Genomic DNA, 17,149 nt, shown 5'->3' on the forward strand with positions numbered 1-17,149 from the left:
CAATCTCGAGGAAGCGCTTCAGATTAGCATCATGATGTTCCTGGTCATGCCCGCAAACCGTGAGATTGTCCAGATATACAAAGACGTCGGTCAAGTTCTCTTTAGCGATGAGGTTGTCCATAGCCCTCTGAAAACACGCGATCCCGTTCGTGACCCCGAAAAGGTAACCGGGTAAACTGGTATAACCTCTGACCCGATTCAAATGCGGTATAGATACGGTCGGCCTCGGAGATGGGGATTTGATGATCCACACTACGCAGATCGAGAGTGCTATAGACCGAGTACTGGGCCACCTGTCGAACCAGGGAGTCCATTCCCAGAAGGGGGTAGGCGTCTAGCTGTGTAAATCGATTAATCATCTGCGAATAATCGATTACCATGCGTTTGCGATGCGCTTCACTTCGTACCACCAGAACTTGGACCCGCCATGGCGACCGACTCGGTTCTATGATACCTTCCATTAATAGCTGGGCCATTTCTTCCGCAATGAATTGCGCGTCAGCTCGTGAGTAGTGTCGCGATTTAACTGCTACAGGTGTACAGTCCATGGTCATATTGGGGAACAGCGACAACGGCTCAATTTCCATCCTTGCAAGAGCGCACACAGCAAGCATATCAGTGCCACCAAATTCCATTTCCAACCGTCCATGTCGCTTGAGAAAATCATGTCCTAGCAAAACGTCTGCACACAATGCTGGTAAGACCATGAGATGCACATCCAGAAACATTCATCCCTTAATCACAAGCTTCAATCGACATTCCCCTTTTGTGCTGAGCCTAAGCCCCTGAGAGGCCATAAAGATCCGACGTCTTGTCCCAAGAATCGGCCATCCATGTTTTTGCAGCAGTCGATAATCAACATAACTATCTATAGAACCTGTATCGATCAAAGCACTAGCAAAAATTCCCTTGATCATAAGTGGAATAATAGCCCGAGCCAGGCCAGGTGGTCCGGCAGGTATTGAGTCATCCAGGTGAGATGATCGCGCCTCGCGTGTGGATCCAACGCCAGCTAAAGTTTTTCATGCTGCAGTAGCTTGTAGTTCGTACGTGCAGCCTCCGGATGGCGCTCGTGTCACGCGCGGAGTTTCAAAGCCAGCTAGAGTTTTCCGTGCCGTAGCAGGAGCTTGTAGTTCGTAAGAGCAGCCTTCGGATGGCGCTCGTGTCACACGCGGAGTTTCAAAGCCAACATTAGACGTTCGGGTGGCCGATCCGGAAAGTTGGCAGGGGCGCGGAAGGATGCCGGCCAAGGACGGTCGCACCGCGTTCTGTTGTGTTTGCGCCACTTGTTTAGTCAGCGCGATGAATCTCACAAGGTCGAGCGCACAGCCAGGGGCCCATGAGGAGGTGCGATTCTCATCAAAGTCGGGCGAGGCGCCCCGCTCTTCGCTCGGCCCGTTGGCTCGGCGATAAACACATTCATTGTCGAGCGGGTTCGTTTGCCCCGCGTCGCCGTTCGGCAAACCTTTGCAAAATGCCCTGTCTTTGTGCACAAATGACATATCGCATCACGAGCCGGGCAAACAGACCTGAGATGTTTTCGGTTCCCGCAGAAATAGCACGTAGCGTTACGTCCGGGCTTGGGTCCGGCAGCTGCGGCGGCCGTCAAGCCCGGTTCAAACTCCTCCTCGGGAGTGGCCGGGGTCTCCGATTCCGGCAGCGATGCTGTGGCTGCATCCGCGTCCTCGGCGGTCGCTCTCTCCCGTCGAGCTTGCCGAGATGTCCCCGCAGTGACGTATGGGTGTTCATACGCGTCGGATTGCTCCCGTGCTTGGGTATAGACGTGAGCCAACCGCAGGGCTTCAGCGAGGGTCAAGTCGGCTTCTTCGAGAAGTCTTTGTCTGACTACTGGGGATTTGAGTCCAGCGACGAAAGAATCACGTACAAGATCATCACAAACTTGTTCATGTGCACGCACCTCTGGTGCGCTCTCGGTCAGCAGACGCCAGAGCTCTTGCGCGAAGTGATCTAGAGTCTCCGTGGGCTGTTGTTTTCGTATTGTGAGCAGATGCCGGGAGTAGACCGCACTTCGTTTCTTAATGTAAATACGCTTCAGCTCTGTCATGGCTGCATCGAATGTCACGCACGGTTCGATAGCCCGGTAAATGTTATGATGCACTTTTGTTTGTAGTACCTCTAATTTCGTTTCATTGGTGACGGCGGCTTCCTGGGCCTTGAATTGATTGTCCAAGGTTTTCAGCCAATGTGTCAGCTCCGCTGCTTGCGGGTCGGCTGCGAATTGCGGCACCTGAATCATTCTGTGTCCCGCCATGTCGCTCACGTTCGCCTCTTGTTCTCAATTGGACAGCGAGACAAATTGTCATTAATTGTAATGAAAATCAATTCCACGACATTGACCTGATAGTAGGTTTAATAACAATTTGATCTCTGGCAACATCCTGTAAAAATACAATCATGCAATATATATCAGGATCATGGAATCATGGAGAAAGTTCAGTAATATCAATCAATGCAAGCAAGTCTAGATTATCTACGTATACGCACCATCCGAGTCTACATGTCATAGATTAAATGTCACAGGAGTGTCTCGGAGCGACGGTCGTCCGAGTTCTTATAGACGCCTCTCAGTGGTTAGCGAGAGCATCACACCTGGGTTCAACTTAGATACATTTTCATTACAGGATGCATCAAACCTGGGTAAGTGCACCACTGGATCATGATTGTGTGATACAGTACAAGTGAAGATGGATCATGTACTTGTGTAATACAAGTTTGGAGTGAAGTACAAGTGAAGATGGATCATGTATGTGTGTAATACAAGTTTGGAGTGAAGTACAAGTTCATATTGATGGTGTTTTCTGGGTGCAGCGTGTGGGATGCGGCCGATGTTTGAACTGCAGCATAAACACGATGAATCGGAGGATGAGCTAATTCGTTCATACGATGGTCGTGTGGTTCATGGAGATGATGCTGAGCTGGGTGTTGCTCCATGGTGAGTACAGGTTAGAAAACTACAATGGCGTTCAGTAGCGCCCAAACCTCCGCCAGGCTGAACAGTTTACGTTTTGTATCGCACCTGATGAGCTGGATCTGGATTCGGAGCTGAATCAAAACATAACTCGCTTGTTGTTGTAACCTAGGCAACTCATCCACCAAGTTTTGTCATAAGTCAAACACAACTTTTTGAGATATCCTGCTATATTATATCATTTTCAGATCCAAATCCCGATCCGGATCTTCACCAAAGTCGAATCATTTTGTCCTTGTCAAATTCCCAACCTGTCCACCAAGTTTCGGCCGAATCTGTCATTATCTTTTTGAGATATTATGCTCACAGTTAGACAGACAAACAGACAAAATGGGGTGAAAACATAAACTCCGTTCACCTTAATAAACGTGTCTTCAGTCCAGTGTTTCGTGGTGGCCATTTTTGAACTTTATGGACAGGAATTTTAGAAGCAATATGGTTTAAAAATACCTGAGTTGTGCTACACGTCATTTTAAGGCAATTATAAAATACACCAGTTGTCTTCAACCAGGGTCATTTACTTATCTTTCAATTGGCAAAAAAAATCTTCAACCATGAATTATCTACCTTTAGTGTAATTAATTAAATCATACTTTGACATGATTGTACAGAGGCAGCACACTTACATTTGAGCTGTCTCGTCATGGTTTGATTCCTGACCTCACTATAAACTGTCAGATCGGTGTTTCACATGCAGAGTGTTGCATCGCAAAATATGTCGTCTCGACGGATGGACAATTAGCCAGGTGTCCAGTCCTCCAGCATTACATGGTGGATATTAAAGATCCCACAGTGTGTAGCTGGTGACGATATCGGGCTTCAGGCAGCATTCACTCACCTGGCTCATTTCTGATAAGTCTATGTTTTTCTGCAATCCCTGGTGCTCCTGCTTCTCCGATTTTTGCATTCCATCTCCCATCTACTGTATATACTGCAATCCCTGGTGCTCCTGCTTCTCCGATTTTTGCATTCCATCTCCCATCTACTGTATATATTGCAATCTCTGGTGCTCCTGCTTCTCCAATTTTTGCATTCCATCTCCCATCTACTGTGTATACTGCAATCCCTGGTTTTTTTTTTTTGTTTGTTTTTTTGTATACTGAATCGAGGCTCGTGAAAGAGCTAACATTTATTTCACAAACAAATCAACCAGACAAACAAAATATATAAAAAGAGGGAGCGGAAGACAAGATGGGGAGAGAAGGGGAAGCACACAAACACAACATTTGAGAGCAGGGAGAAGTGTGGGAGGGAGACGGCTTGGGGGGAGGAGGCGTGGGAAGGGGGACAGGTATAAAACACAAGTAGACCAAGGACTTCCAGGACAGAAGTTGGTATTTAAAAAAAAAGTGTAGGATTTTGGGTGAAATTAGCGGGGGTAGAAAAGATCACGGTTTTGGATGGGGGAAGATAAGAGATGGCGGTGAACAGCTGTTTAAAAGACCTGGAGGGTGGAGTGGGATTGAAGAGAGTGAGGGAATTTGTTCCAGAGGCGGTAGAAAAGAGGAATGAAGGAGTGAAGGTGAGCAGAAAGTCTTGATTTTGGCAGTTTAACCATAAGAGGGTTGCAGGCAGATCTCGTGCGACCTGTAGGAATATTTGGGGGAGAGAGCCCAGAGACAGCTGGGGGGGGGGGGGGGGCAAGGCCAGAGAGGATTCAGTAGAGGACGGAAAGACCACCAACCTGCCTGCGGTGAGTGAGTGAAAGGCCCTTGGAGTTAGCTTCATCGCGGGAGATTCCAATGATTCTGAACGCTTTGGTTTCAACAGCGTGAAGACGAGCTAGGTGTGAGGCAGGAGCACCAGACCAGAGGGGAGAGCAGTATTCCATAGAGCTGTGGATGAAAGGTGCTCCTGCTTCTCCAATTTTTGCATTCCATCTCCCATCTACTGTATATATTGCAATCCCTGGTGCTCCTGCTTCTCCAATTTTTGCATTCCATCTCCCATCTACTGTATATATTGCAATCTCTGGTGCTCCTGCTTCTCCAATTTTTGCATTCCATCTCCCATCTACTTGGGAGATGGGAGCTCCCATCTCCCATCTACTTGGATCCCATCTTGGGAGACATCTACATCTACATTCCATCTCCCATTCCATCTCCCATCTCCCATCTACATCTACATCTCCCATCTCCCATCTCACATCTCCCATCTACATCTCCCATCTCCCATCTACTGCTATCTCTGGTGCTCCTGCTTCTCCACTTTTTGCATTCCAGTCTCCCATCTACTGTATATACTGCTGTCCCAATAGTGATTGGTAACATTGTGTGACAATTGGGTTACCCAAATAGTGTTTGGGTTACCCTAAAATACTTTTAGTAAATAGGGTGTGAAACAGAAACTACAGTATGATAGTCCTTTGGTAGGTATGTCGAGGATTCTCACTTATACTAGCGTGACTCGGCGCGCCTCACCACACGTCGTTTCAGAGGGGTAGGCATCTTTGACCATTTCGGTGTCTTTTGGGTTTCATGGTGTTTTGGGTCTTCAGGGCCATTTGGGTCTTCAGGGTCTTTTGGATCCTCTGGGCCATTAAGGGTATTTTGGGTCTTTGAGGTGTTTTGGGTCTTCAGGGTCTTTGGTGTCTTCAGAGGCTTTTGGGTCTTAAGGGCCTTCAGTGATTTTTGGGTCTTTGGGGTCTTCAGGGGCTTTTGGGTCTTAAGGTTCTTTTGGTTCTTCTTGGTCTTTAAGGGTCTTTTGGGGTATTTTTGGGTCTTTTTGGGTCTTCAGGGTATTTTGGGTCTTCTGGGTATTTTTGGTCTTCGGGGTCTTTTGGGTCTTCGGGGTCTTTTTGGTCTTTGTGGTCTTCGGGGTCTTTTGGGTCTTCGGGGTCTTTTTGGTCTTTGTGGTCTTTTGGGTCTTTGGGGTCTTTTTGGTATTCGGGGTCTTTTTGGTCTTTGGGGTGTTTTGGGTCTTCGGGGTGTTTTGGGTCTTCGGGGTGTTTTGGGTCTTCCGGGTGTTTTGGGTCTTCGGGGTGTTTTGGGTCTTCGGTGTGTTTTGGGTCTTCTGGGTGTTTTGGGTCTTCGGGGTGTTTTGGGTCTTCGGTGTCTTTTAGGTCTTTGGGGTGTTTTGGGTCTTTGGGGTGTTTTGGGTCTTCGGGGTGTTTTGGGTATTCGGCGTGTTTTGGGTCTTCGGGGTGTTTTGGGTCTTCGGGGTGTTTTGGGTCTTCGGGGTGTTTTGGGTCTTTGGGGTGTTTTGGGTCTTCGGGGTGTTTTGGGTCTTCGGGGTGTTTTGGGGCGTTAGGGGTGTTTTGGGTCTTTGGGGTGTTTTGGGTCTTCGGGGTGTTTTGGGTCTTCGGGGTGTTTTGGGTCTTCGGTGTGTTTTGGGTCTTCGGGGTGTTTTGGGTCTTCAGGGTGTTTTGGGTCTTTGGGGTGTTTTGGGGCTTCGGGGTGTTTTGGGTCTTCAGGGGTCTTGGTGGTCTGAAGGGTCTTGGGGGATTTAAAGGGTCCTCAAAGGTCTGAGGGGTCTCAGCAGTCTTAACGCAATTAAGAGGGTGAATTAAGAGGGTGGTAATTTTGTTTGAAGAAGAAGAAGACGTTTTCGTCGCATATAAACATACATACATACATACATACATACATACATACATACATACATACATACATACATACCGAACCATATACGTTTGCTCTATTATAATAAGAATGTCAAACTGTGCGCTGATGAGTTCATCCATCTGGTGAATTAAGTGAATCAACTAAAGATCCTCCACTGATATTGTGAGGTTTTTGGGATTGGGGTTGAACCCTATATGAATAATGAATGTGTGTTTGTGGGCTCCTATAACCCATGTGTTTTACTTGTATTTGCACAGGCAAGTGATGCTGTACAGGAAGCGGCCTCAGGGAATGCTCTGTGGTGCAAGTTTGATCAGTGAGAAATGGGTGCTCACAGCTGCACATTGCATCCTCTACCCTCCGTGGGGAAAAAATTTCAGCCACAATGACCTGGTGGTTCGTGTGGGGAAACACCTAAGGGCAGCGTAAGAGTTCAACAAAACAGCTTTTACTTGGAGCTTATACAAACCTACACTACTCACAAACTTTATACTTACAGCTACCAGCTGAACCACTGTAACTACAAATACACATTCTACGTTACTAAACTACGATACTCCCAAAACCACACCAACAGTTTACTAAACTATTGTCCTCAAGTTCCAGACTCATATATTACAAAATGAAGATATTCCCAAGTTCAGCCTCATGCTTGCACTCAAAGATTCACCTGATAGTTTACTAATTTACTATGCATGCAACTCAGCTCTTACCATTTAGTAAACGATGATGTCCACAACTTTAACCTTACCGTTTAGTAAACTACTATGTCACAACTTCAACATTACCATTTAGTAAAATACTATGTCCACAACTTCAACCTTAGTGCTTAGTAAACTACTATGTCCACAACTCTAACCTTACCGTTTAGTAAACTACTATGTCCACAACGTCAACCTTATTGTTTCGCAAACTACTATGTCCACAACTTCAACCTTACCGTTTAGTAAACTACTATGTCCACAACTTCAACCTTATTGTTTAGTAAACTACTATGTCCACAACTTCAACCTTATTGTTTAGTAAACTACTATGTCCACAACTTCAACCTTATTGTTTAGTAAACTACTATGTCCACAACTTCAACCTTACCGTTTAGTAAACGACTATGTCCACAACTTCAACCTTACCGTTTAGTAAAATACTATGTCCACAACTTCAACCTTACCATTTAGTAAACTACTATATCCACAACTTCAACCTTATCGTTTAGTAAAATACTATGTCCACAACTTCAACCTTATTGTTTAGCAAACTACTATGTCCACAACTTCAACCTTACCGTTTAGTAAACTACTATGTCCACAACTTCAACCTTATTGTTTAGTAAACTACTGTGTCCACAACTTCAACCTTATTGTTTAGTAAACTACTATGTCCACAACTTCAACCTTATTGTTTAGTAAACTACTATGTACACAACTTCAACCTTATTGTTTAGTAAAATACTATGTCCACAACTTCAACCTTATTGTTTAGCAAACTACTATGTCCACAACTTCAAACTCACCGTTTAGTAAACTACTATGTCCACAACTTCAACCTTATTGTTTAGTAAACTACTATGTCCACAACTTCAACCTTATTGTTTAGTAAACTACTATGTCCACAACTTGAACCTTACCGTTTAGTAAACTACTATGTCCACAACTTCAACCTTATTGTTTAGTAAACTACTATGTCCACAACTTCAACCTTATTGTTTAGTAAACTACTATGTCCAGTGTCCACAACTTCAACCTTATTGTTTAGTAAAGTACTATGTCCACAACTTCAACCTTATTGTTTCGTAAACTACTATGTCCACAACTCAAACCTTACTGTTTAGTAAACTACTATGACCACAACGCTAACCTTACTGTTTAGTAAACGACTATGTCCACAACTCTAACCTTACCATTTAGTAAACCACTATGTCCACAACTTCAACCTTACCGTTTCATAAAATACTATGTCCACAACTTCAACCTTATTGTTTAGTAAACTACTATGTCCACAACTTCAACCTTATTGTTTAGTAAACTACTATGTCCACAACTTCAACTTTATTGTTTAGTAAACTACTATGTCCACAACTCTAACCTTACTGTTTAGTAAACTACTATGTCCACAACGCTAACCTTACTGTTTAGTAAACGACTATGTCCACAACTCTAACCTTACCGTTTAGTAAACGACTATGTCCACAACTCTAACCTTACTGTTTAGCCTGGACTTGGGTTGTATGAACCATGTGTTTGCAATTAGGATCTCATTCTCCACCAAAAAATTCCAGCATTCACTCCCCTGGCTCATTTCCGATACCAAGTCCATGTTTTCCTGCAATGCCTGGTGTTCCTTCTCCAATTTTTGCATTCCAATCCCCGAAAATAATTTAAACATCTCCCTTAGGCATCTGTTCTACCAGCGTTACCTTCTCCAACTTAAGCTGCCTACCAAGGCTAATGAGCTCCATCTGCCCAAAACAACTGGTTTTGAGGTACCAGTGATTCGCCCTTAATCTCTACACCTGTTAGTGAGGACAAGCCCACCACAAGAAGGCTGGTGTGAGGCTCAACTGTCAGAGGCTGTTTGAGACGCTTTGCCATTGGAGTGTTTTGTCGACATTTAGAGCTTATCCATAAGGTCTCTCCATGGCATAACATTCCATGGGTGTCACTCATTGGTGACCAGACTCGGTGGTGTAATGGTTCGAGTGTCCGCTTTGAGTCTGGGAGGTTGGTGGTTCAAACCCTGGCTGAGTCATGCCAAAGACTAAAATAATTGGTATGTGCCACTTCCTTTCTTGGTTCTCAGCATTCAAAAGGATGTTGCATGGACAAACAGTGCTGGGGAGGCAAAGGCAAAGTACGCAGTTTACCCCCTTGCTAAGAAATTGCTTCGGCAGCACTGACATACACCTTACTACACTCAACCATAACCCCAGTGGCTTACTAAATTAATCCACTCACAAATTCACGTTGCAGCTTACAAAACGCTTATATCCACAAATCCAAGCTTAAAACTTACTAAATTTCTTTACTCACACATTCATTTTTACAGTATACTAAACTACTATACTCCCAACTCCACCCTTTCAGCTTGCTCGACTAATGTACGTACTCAATTGATCGGTGAATTTCTTCATTCTACTGTACCGGTACTCATAAATCCACATTGATAGCTCACTAAATGACTACACTCACTTTTGTTTATTGTGCAACACAGGCACGAGAAGAAACAGGAACAGATAGCAGCCATTAAGAAGATCATTCTTCATCCAAGATACGACTGGAAAGAAAATCTAAACCGTGACATTGCCCTCATCCTGCTCAAACGCCCAGTCTATTTCACCAAATACGTGGCTCCTGTTTGCCTGCCTGAACTGGCCGTGGCCAGGAAGTGAGTACAATGGATTTTCCTCCAATTTAAATGGGTTCCTTCAAGGTTGCAAAGGTTCCATTAAACGGAGCTTATATAACCCACAGACTTATGAGGGCGGGTTACAAAGGTCGGGTCACTGGCTGGGGAAACCTGCAGGAGATGTGGAGCCTCAGTAGCAAGGTCCACCCCCGAGTCCTACAACTGATCAACCTACCCATTGTTGACACCCGAACTTGTCACAGTTCCACCACCATCCACATCACCAAGAACATGTTTTGTGCTGGTCAGTAGATTATTTATCCGTATGCTTCACACGAGCAAACACTGTTCCTTGTTATGGAGTTGTACAGTATACTCAAAAACCCTCAATTACAACCGGAGTGAGTTGTTCAGGTGGACTTTGCAGGAAGCAATCTTCCCTGCATGAGATGCCCACCCAACTAAAGTGGGGCTTCTTTTTAGTTGATGTTCTTTTTAACCTTTGTTGATGCTCAAAATAGGTTGATGATGGATGGACCTGTGTTTACTCCAATGATGTCTGCAGGATATTCACCTGAGGACATGAAGCGAGGAGATGCTTGTGAAGGTGACAGTGGTGGTCCATTTGTCATGAAGGTAATTGTAAGTGCCCACTCCTTGAAAACAGAACCTGAAGCTACGTGAAAGGCAGTAAAATATAATGATAGCAACAGCTCTGACAAAGAGGTAGAAAAGATGGCACACATGGATGGATGCCAGTGGTGAGAGCGATCCAACAAGGTTGCGCACTTTGCAACTCTGCTAAGTACCTGTGAACATCCTTGTTTATTTGAATAGTTACGACTACAGGACGAGTTGAAACATTCGCTAAGCATGAAAAACAAGAACATGTCGGAAAAAAGGAAACTATTTTTGGAATATCAATAGCAATGGAGTCATTGGGCTGGCAGGATGGCCTAGAGGTACACACACTCCCATCTAACCTGTCTCGTCTGGCTTCTAACCCTGAACCAGCTATTACTGCCATTCTGGTGTTTTGTAGGCACGGTCATTCATCAGTGTGTGATGTCCCACTGATGGACGTTTAACTGGGTGTCCCATCTGATGCCATGCGTTAGTAGACGTTAAAGATCCCATGGTGTCCTTTACGGAGATAGCTCGGCCATCGCTGGCATCTTCGCCAAATTCAAAATCCCTGCCCTAACATCAGTCGAACGTCAGTCCAAGAAGGACTTGGGCCAAGCTTCCCCTGGCTAACCCCACAAGAGCATGGGAACAATTGTGACTGTTAAAGAAGAAGAAAAAGAAGAATAGCAATGGAGGTCATTCCAATGTTTTAAAAGTGTGTTCTCTCTGAACCTGAGTCCCATCCTCTCTAAGGAGGATGCAAGTCTTAATAGCTAATTCAGTCATATATTGCTTTGGTTGTGCTGCCTATGAGAGTCCTGCATGTTCTCATACATTGTATGTCGTTACATGTGATTCCGGTCCTCCTATATGACACACACATGGATGCGGACAAATCTGATTGTCGGTAAACATTAACCGTCTGTTTGGGCCCTTCCAGAACCCAGAGGACAATCGTTGGTATCAGGTGGGCATTGTGTCGTGGGGAGAAGGCTGCGATAAAGACGGGAAGTACGGCATCTACACGCACCTGTTTCGAATGCTCAAGTGGATCAAGAAGAACGTGGATCGTGAAGCGGCTCGTGGAAGATAACTTTTAGCAGAGGTTATCACCCTGATATTGAGCTCGGGCACCCACAGTTATCAACATTTGATTGATTTCTCAATTTTTTTTGTCCTTGTCAAGTTATCAAAACGAAATGTTTAAATGGCTCTCTCTTTCTTTTTCTCTCTATTTACTTTCTCTGCCCCTCCATTTCTTCCTTCTCACCCCCATTTAACATACTCTCTTGCCACATTTTTGTCATATTGATCTGTGATTGCTGCAGAGCTCCTCGTGTGCTCTTCCTGTACCTGCTGGAGTTTCACTTCACTCTGATTTATTTCCTGATGTATTTGTTGTGCATTATAAACATGACTTAGTTTGAGATCAGGCTTGTTAAAGGGGCACCTAAATGCTCAGACCACCTTGACGCTAATCTATCCCTTGATGCTCTACAAAATAGATATGATGTGTCCTTTTCTGATTTGCGGTTTATAAAGCAAGTAATTTTGCGATTAAAAGTCGAAATTTTCTTATTCTTCATGCATTTGCATTTCTATTCCATGATGTACACTCAGAAATCTACCACCATATACGATTGAGAGTGGATGCTATTCCCGTGAGTGAGCGGAAGAAACAGCCGTCGCTCAAAACTGTAAGACCATCTCTACTCGGCTACCAGCACATGTACTTTCTCTTCCTTTTGCCATTTCCTGGCAGTTACCATAAGAGCACCTGGAAATAATTATCAACTATCAACACAAATGTATGCAACCACCATCTATTTATAGTGTAGGGAAAGTATTATCATCTACTCCTCTGCGAGGATTTGACCAAGGAGGCTAAAGCATTAGATGACACGGCACGACCACAGTCACGAATGGCATCCCGGGAAAGTATGAAACGGGACGATCCCATAACATACAGGACACCTGGACAACATGCGATGGTGGGACAAAGCATTCGTCACCCATTTTGTCGGCGTTGTCCGAGTATGGTGTCGGCTGCCAGGTGATGACGGGTATTTCTGCTGGAGTAATACAACTGATTTATCAATGAATACAAAACCCCTTATAAACCGCCAATTGAACGGAAAAACAAAACCTACCAATCTGTAGTGAACGTGCGACTGGCGTTTTCATCTTCACTCACATGTCCATTGTTGCCATGTTTGTCTGAATTGCTCGTATAAGGCTCGAAACGATATGGCTCCATAATTCTCATCACTAATTTTGTCTCCGATATAGTTTCTTTAAAATCCCACTGATCAGTTTCACCATATACTGAGAACCATCAGAGTTGCTAATGACGTTGGAATCAATATCGGAATCTGAGCTGGAAATACTGTTTCTTCATGTCAGCCGCCATTTGCATCAAGGTGGGTTCTGAGTGTGACGTCACTAGTGAAAATCGACACTTTAGGACCTTTTTCAGCACCATTTTATTGGTAAAAAATTTCATTTTTTTTCCACTTCAAATTAGACTGATGAATGATTTTCAAAGGTTTTCATAAGAAAAGGAAAATGTATTTGAGTCCCCTTTAACAATGTTGACTATTTCTGAAAATAAACAACTGATGTCTTTCAATCTTTATGTCTTTCAATCCTGACAAATCTCACACTTACGATGTCTCTCCGAAAAGACCGACAGGACAACCCTCCCATCTACTTTCTAAATAATCCTCTCCTAGAAGTTCTGTCACTCAAGCTTTTGGGTCTCACTATCTGCCATGATCTTTCCTGGGAAAACCACATTTCAAATCTGGCCTCCAAATCCAGTCGCCGACTGGGCATCCTCCGTCGTGCGAAGTCCTTCCTTGGCACACCTGAGCTCCTCACCACATACAAGGCTTTCATCCGCAGCTCAATGGAATACTGCTCTCCCCTCTGGGCTGGTGCTCCTGCCTCACACCTAGCTCGTCTTCACGCTGTTGAAACCAAAGCTTTCCCAATGAAGCTAACTCCAAGGGCCTTTCACTCACTCACCGCAGGCAGGTTGGTGGTCTTTCCGTCTTCTACCGACTCCTCTCTGGCCTTGCCTCCCCCAAGCTCTCTCTGGGCTCTGTCCCCCAAATATTCCTGCAGGTCGCACAAGATCTGCCTGCAACCCTCTTATGGTTAAACTGCCAAAATCAAGACTCTCTGCTCACCTTCACTCCTCTTTTCTCCCGCCTCTGGAACAAACTCCCTCCCTCTCTTCAATCCCACTCCACCCTCCAGGTCTTTAAAACAGCTGTTCACCACAATCTCTTATCTTCCCCCATCCAAAACCTTGATCTTTTCTACCCCCGCTAATTTCACCCCAAATCCACTTTTTGAAATACCAACTTCTGTCCTGGAAGTCCTTGGTGTCCTTGTGCTTTATACTTCTCCCTCCCCCCCCCCTTCCCATGCCTCCTCCCCCCCCTTCCCACGCCTCCTCCTCCTCCCCTTCCCACGCCTCCTCCCCTCCCCTTCCCACGCCTCCTCCCCCCAAGCCCTCTCCCTCCCACACATCTCCCTGCTCTCAAATGTTATGTTTGTGTGCTTCCCCTTCTCTCCCCATCTTGTCTTCTGCTCCCTCTTTTTATATATTTTGTTTGTCTGGTTGATTTGTTTGTGAAATAAATGTTAGCTCTTTCACGAGCCTCGATTCAGTGTACAATAAAAAAAAACAAAAAAAAACGGAGATACTTATGGTGCATGGATGTTGTTTAAAGGGTCGTTGCATTATCCTTGCTATAATTCATGGACCAGTGTGTGTTTGTTTGCGTGTTTGTTTGTTGCGGTTCTCTTCCTACAGTTCTGGGTAGACTACATCCAGATTTTGAGCGGGTAGGGAGGTGGGCAGGGAGGAGATGCAAATTCTCAATTTAAATGTGTATTGTGTAGCGCCGCCTCTATGTGGGAAAGGGTATTGCAAGTCCCCACACCACAGTGGTAGTGTGGGGACTCATTGCACCATCCTGACCTGCAGTCTGTGGCCAAAACAGCCCATGATGGTGTTTCCGTTATAAGCGTGGTGCTTTTCTGGTGTATTTGTGCCCACAGGTCCTCCACCTGGCCATGCCTGTACAGAAGGTCGAACACTTACAACTTACTATAAACGCTATGTTTACAATCACCTCCTCCTCGGTGCACGTTTCACAATACAACTTACTTCTGACAAACTTCTGTTATAAGTGTAAAGCTAGCCTTCTCCATACACAAACATGCTATCTTATCACATTCCATCTATGGATCCACCCCTGCGCCCCTTTCCACGAAACAATACTGTACATGATTAAAACAATACAGCCCATTCCTCAACAAAAGCAAAACCAAGAGAAATATTTCAAAGAAAAGGCAAAAACAATGAGAAACCGAAAATTCAAAGTTGTGGAATGAATGAGGAGGGTGCACTGAATTTTTTCCCTGTTTTTTTCTCACCTCAACAATGCCCCCACCTATTCTTTCACACTTGCTAACCCAATGCCTCCACTTGGCCCCATACCAATGCCCTCACCCATTCCCATACCAATAGCTTCAGCGATGCTACTAGCAATGTCCTCACACATTCCCATGTTCTCAGCAATGCTACTAGCAATGTCCTCACTCATTCCCCTGTTCTCAGCGATGCTACTAGCAATGTCCTCACACATTCCCATGTTTCAGCGATGCTACTAGCAATGTCCTCACACATTCCCATGTTCTCAGCAATGCTACTAGCAATGTCCTCACACATTCCCCTGTTCTCAGCAATGCTACTAGCAATGTCCTCACACATTCCCCTGTTCTCAGCGATGCTACTAGCAATGCCGTCACCCATTCCCATACCTTTGTCCCAACCAATCTCCCCCCTCCAATTTTCTCCACCTCTATCCACACCCAGTACCTTCCATCCATACACATCTGCTCCTTGGAAACCAATCTACACCTGGCTCTGCCCGGTACACCCAACTGTGGAAGATTCTACTCCAAACTCGTTTGGTCATAAGTTACCCTGCGGTGTTCACCAAGGGTAGTCACATGACAATATATATATATATATATATATATATATATATATATATATATATATATATATATATATATCATTGGCCTACAATGTGGCGATCTCTGTCCTGATCTCTTCTGGACCGAAGTCCTAGACCGAAGCATCATCTGCATCCCAGAGGCATGAGCCCGGCCAATAGAGATTGTCAACAGAGATTTGAATATGTAGTTTTTTTTTGTTTTTTTTTTGTATACAAGATCGAGGCTCGTGAAAGAGCTAACATTAATCACACAAAAAGACAAACCGACACACAAAACACAAAAAACAAGGGGAGCGGCAGACAAGATGGGGAGAGAGGGGGAAGGACACAAAAGAGAGGGGGAAGAGGGGGAAGGACACAAACACAACATTTGAGAGCAGGGACAACGGGAGGACTTGTGGGGAGTTGGGAGAGGAATAAAACATATGAACACTGCAAGGACTCTGGGGTGAATTACCGGGGGTAGAAAAGATCAAGGTTTTCGATGGGGGAAGATAAGAGATGGTGATGAACAGCTGTTTTAAAGACCTGGAGGGAGGAGTGCGATTGAAGGGAGTGGGGGAGTTTGTTCCAGAGGCGGGAGAAAAGGGGAATGAAAGAGGGAAGGTGAGCAGAGAGCCTAGACTTTGGCAGTTTAACCATAAGAGGGTTGCAGGCAGATCTTGTGCGACCTGAAGGAATATTGGGGGGACAGAGCACAGAGAGAGCTGGGGGAGCAAGGCCGGAGAGGAGTCGGTAGAAGACAGAAAGACCACCAACCTGCCTGCGCTGAGTGAGTGAAAGGCCCTCGGTGTTGACTACATCGCAGGAGATTCCAATGATTCTGAAAGCTTTGGCCTCAACAGCGTGAAGCCGAGCAAGGTGTGAGGCAGGAGCACCAGCCCAGAGGGGGGAACAGTATTCCATTGAGCTGCGGATGAAAGCCTTGCATGTGGTGAGGAGCTCAGGTGTGCCAAGGAAGGACTTCGCACGACGGAGGATGCCCAGTCGGCGACTGGCTTTGGAGGCCAGCTTGGAAATGTGGTTTTCCCAAGAAAGATCATGGCAGATAGTGAGACCCAAAAGCTTGAGCGACAGAACTTCTTGGAGAGGATTGTTGAGAAAGTAGATGGGAGGGTTGTCCAGTCGGTCCTTTCGGAGAGACATTGTAAGAGTGTGAGATTTGTCAGGATTGAAAGACATGTTCCACTTGTTTGACCAGTCTGTGATTTTGTCCAGGTCTGCAGAGAGTGAGGAGGCTGCAGACTGCCGATCTGAGGGATGAGGAATGGAGCGACAGAGAGTAGAGTCGTCAGCAAAGAGATAGAGAGGATTTTCAAGAGAGTCAGAGAGATCATTGATGAAGACCAGAAAAAGCACAGGGCCCAGAACACTACCTTGGGGAACTCTAGCCTGAACAGGAAGAGGAGATGAGAGAAACCCATTCAGGGCCACACGTTGACTACGACCATTGGTTAAACATCAAACATCAAGCCGCCGATCCAGTTTTGTTGAAAATCCGGATCCGGATACGAGAATTAATTTTTTTCCAAGTTATTGTTCACCATTGAGTGATCGTGCCAAACCGACATATAGCATGACATCACAAAAAG

General features: G+C 45.2%; 1 protein-coding gene across 1 annotated transcript in view; it reads left to right on the plus strand.

Moving 5' to 3' along the window:
• Nucleotides 1-12,104, plus strand: part of F2 (coagulation factor II, thrombin) — a 61,301-nt gene extending 49,197 nt beyond the window's left edge. Inside the window, exons 10-15 of the mRNA XM_068124639.2 lie at nucleotides 2,830-2,953; nucleotides 6,810-6,977; nucleotides 9,760-9,933; nucleotides 10,020-10,198; nucleotides 10,460-10,530; nucleotides 11,462-12,104. Coding sequence (XP_067980740.1) covers nucleotides 2,830-2,953; nucleotides 6,810-6,977; nucleotides 9,760-9,933; nucleotides 10,020-10,198; nucleotides 10,460-10,530; nucleotides 11,462-11,614 — 869 coding nt within the window. The 3' untranslated portion in view covers nucleotides 11,615-12,104. The remainder of the gene's footprint in view (nucleotides 1-2,829; nucleotides 2,954-6,809; nucleotides 6,978-9,759; nucleotides 9,934-10,019; nucleotides 10,199-10,459; nucleotides 10,531-11,461) is intronic.
• The last annotated feature ends 5,045 nt before the right edge of the window (nucleotides 12,105-17,149 follow it).

Source organism: Myxine glutinosa, chromosome 8 (assembly GCF_964187855.1).
Source record: "Myxine glutinosa chromosome 8, kmMyxGlut1.1, whole genome shotgun sequence".
In the NCBI taxonomy this organism is placed as follows: domain Eukaryota; kingdom Metazoa; phylum Chordata; class Myxini; order Myxiniformes; family Myxinidae; genus Myxine; species Myxine glutinosa.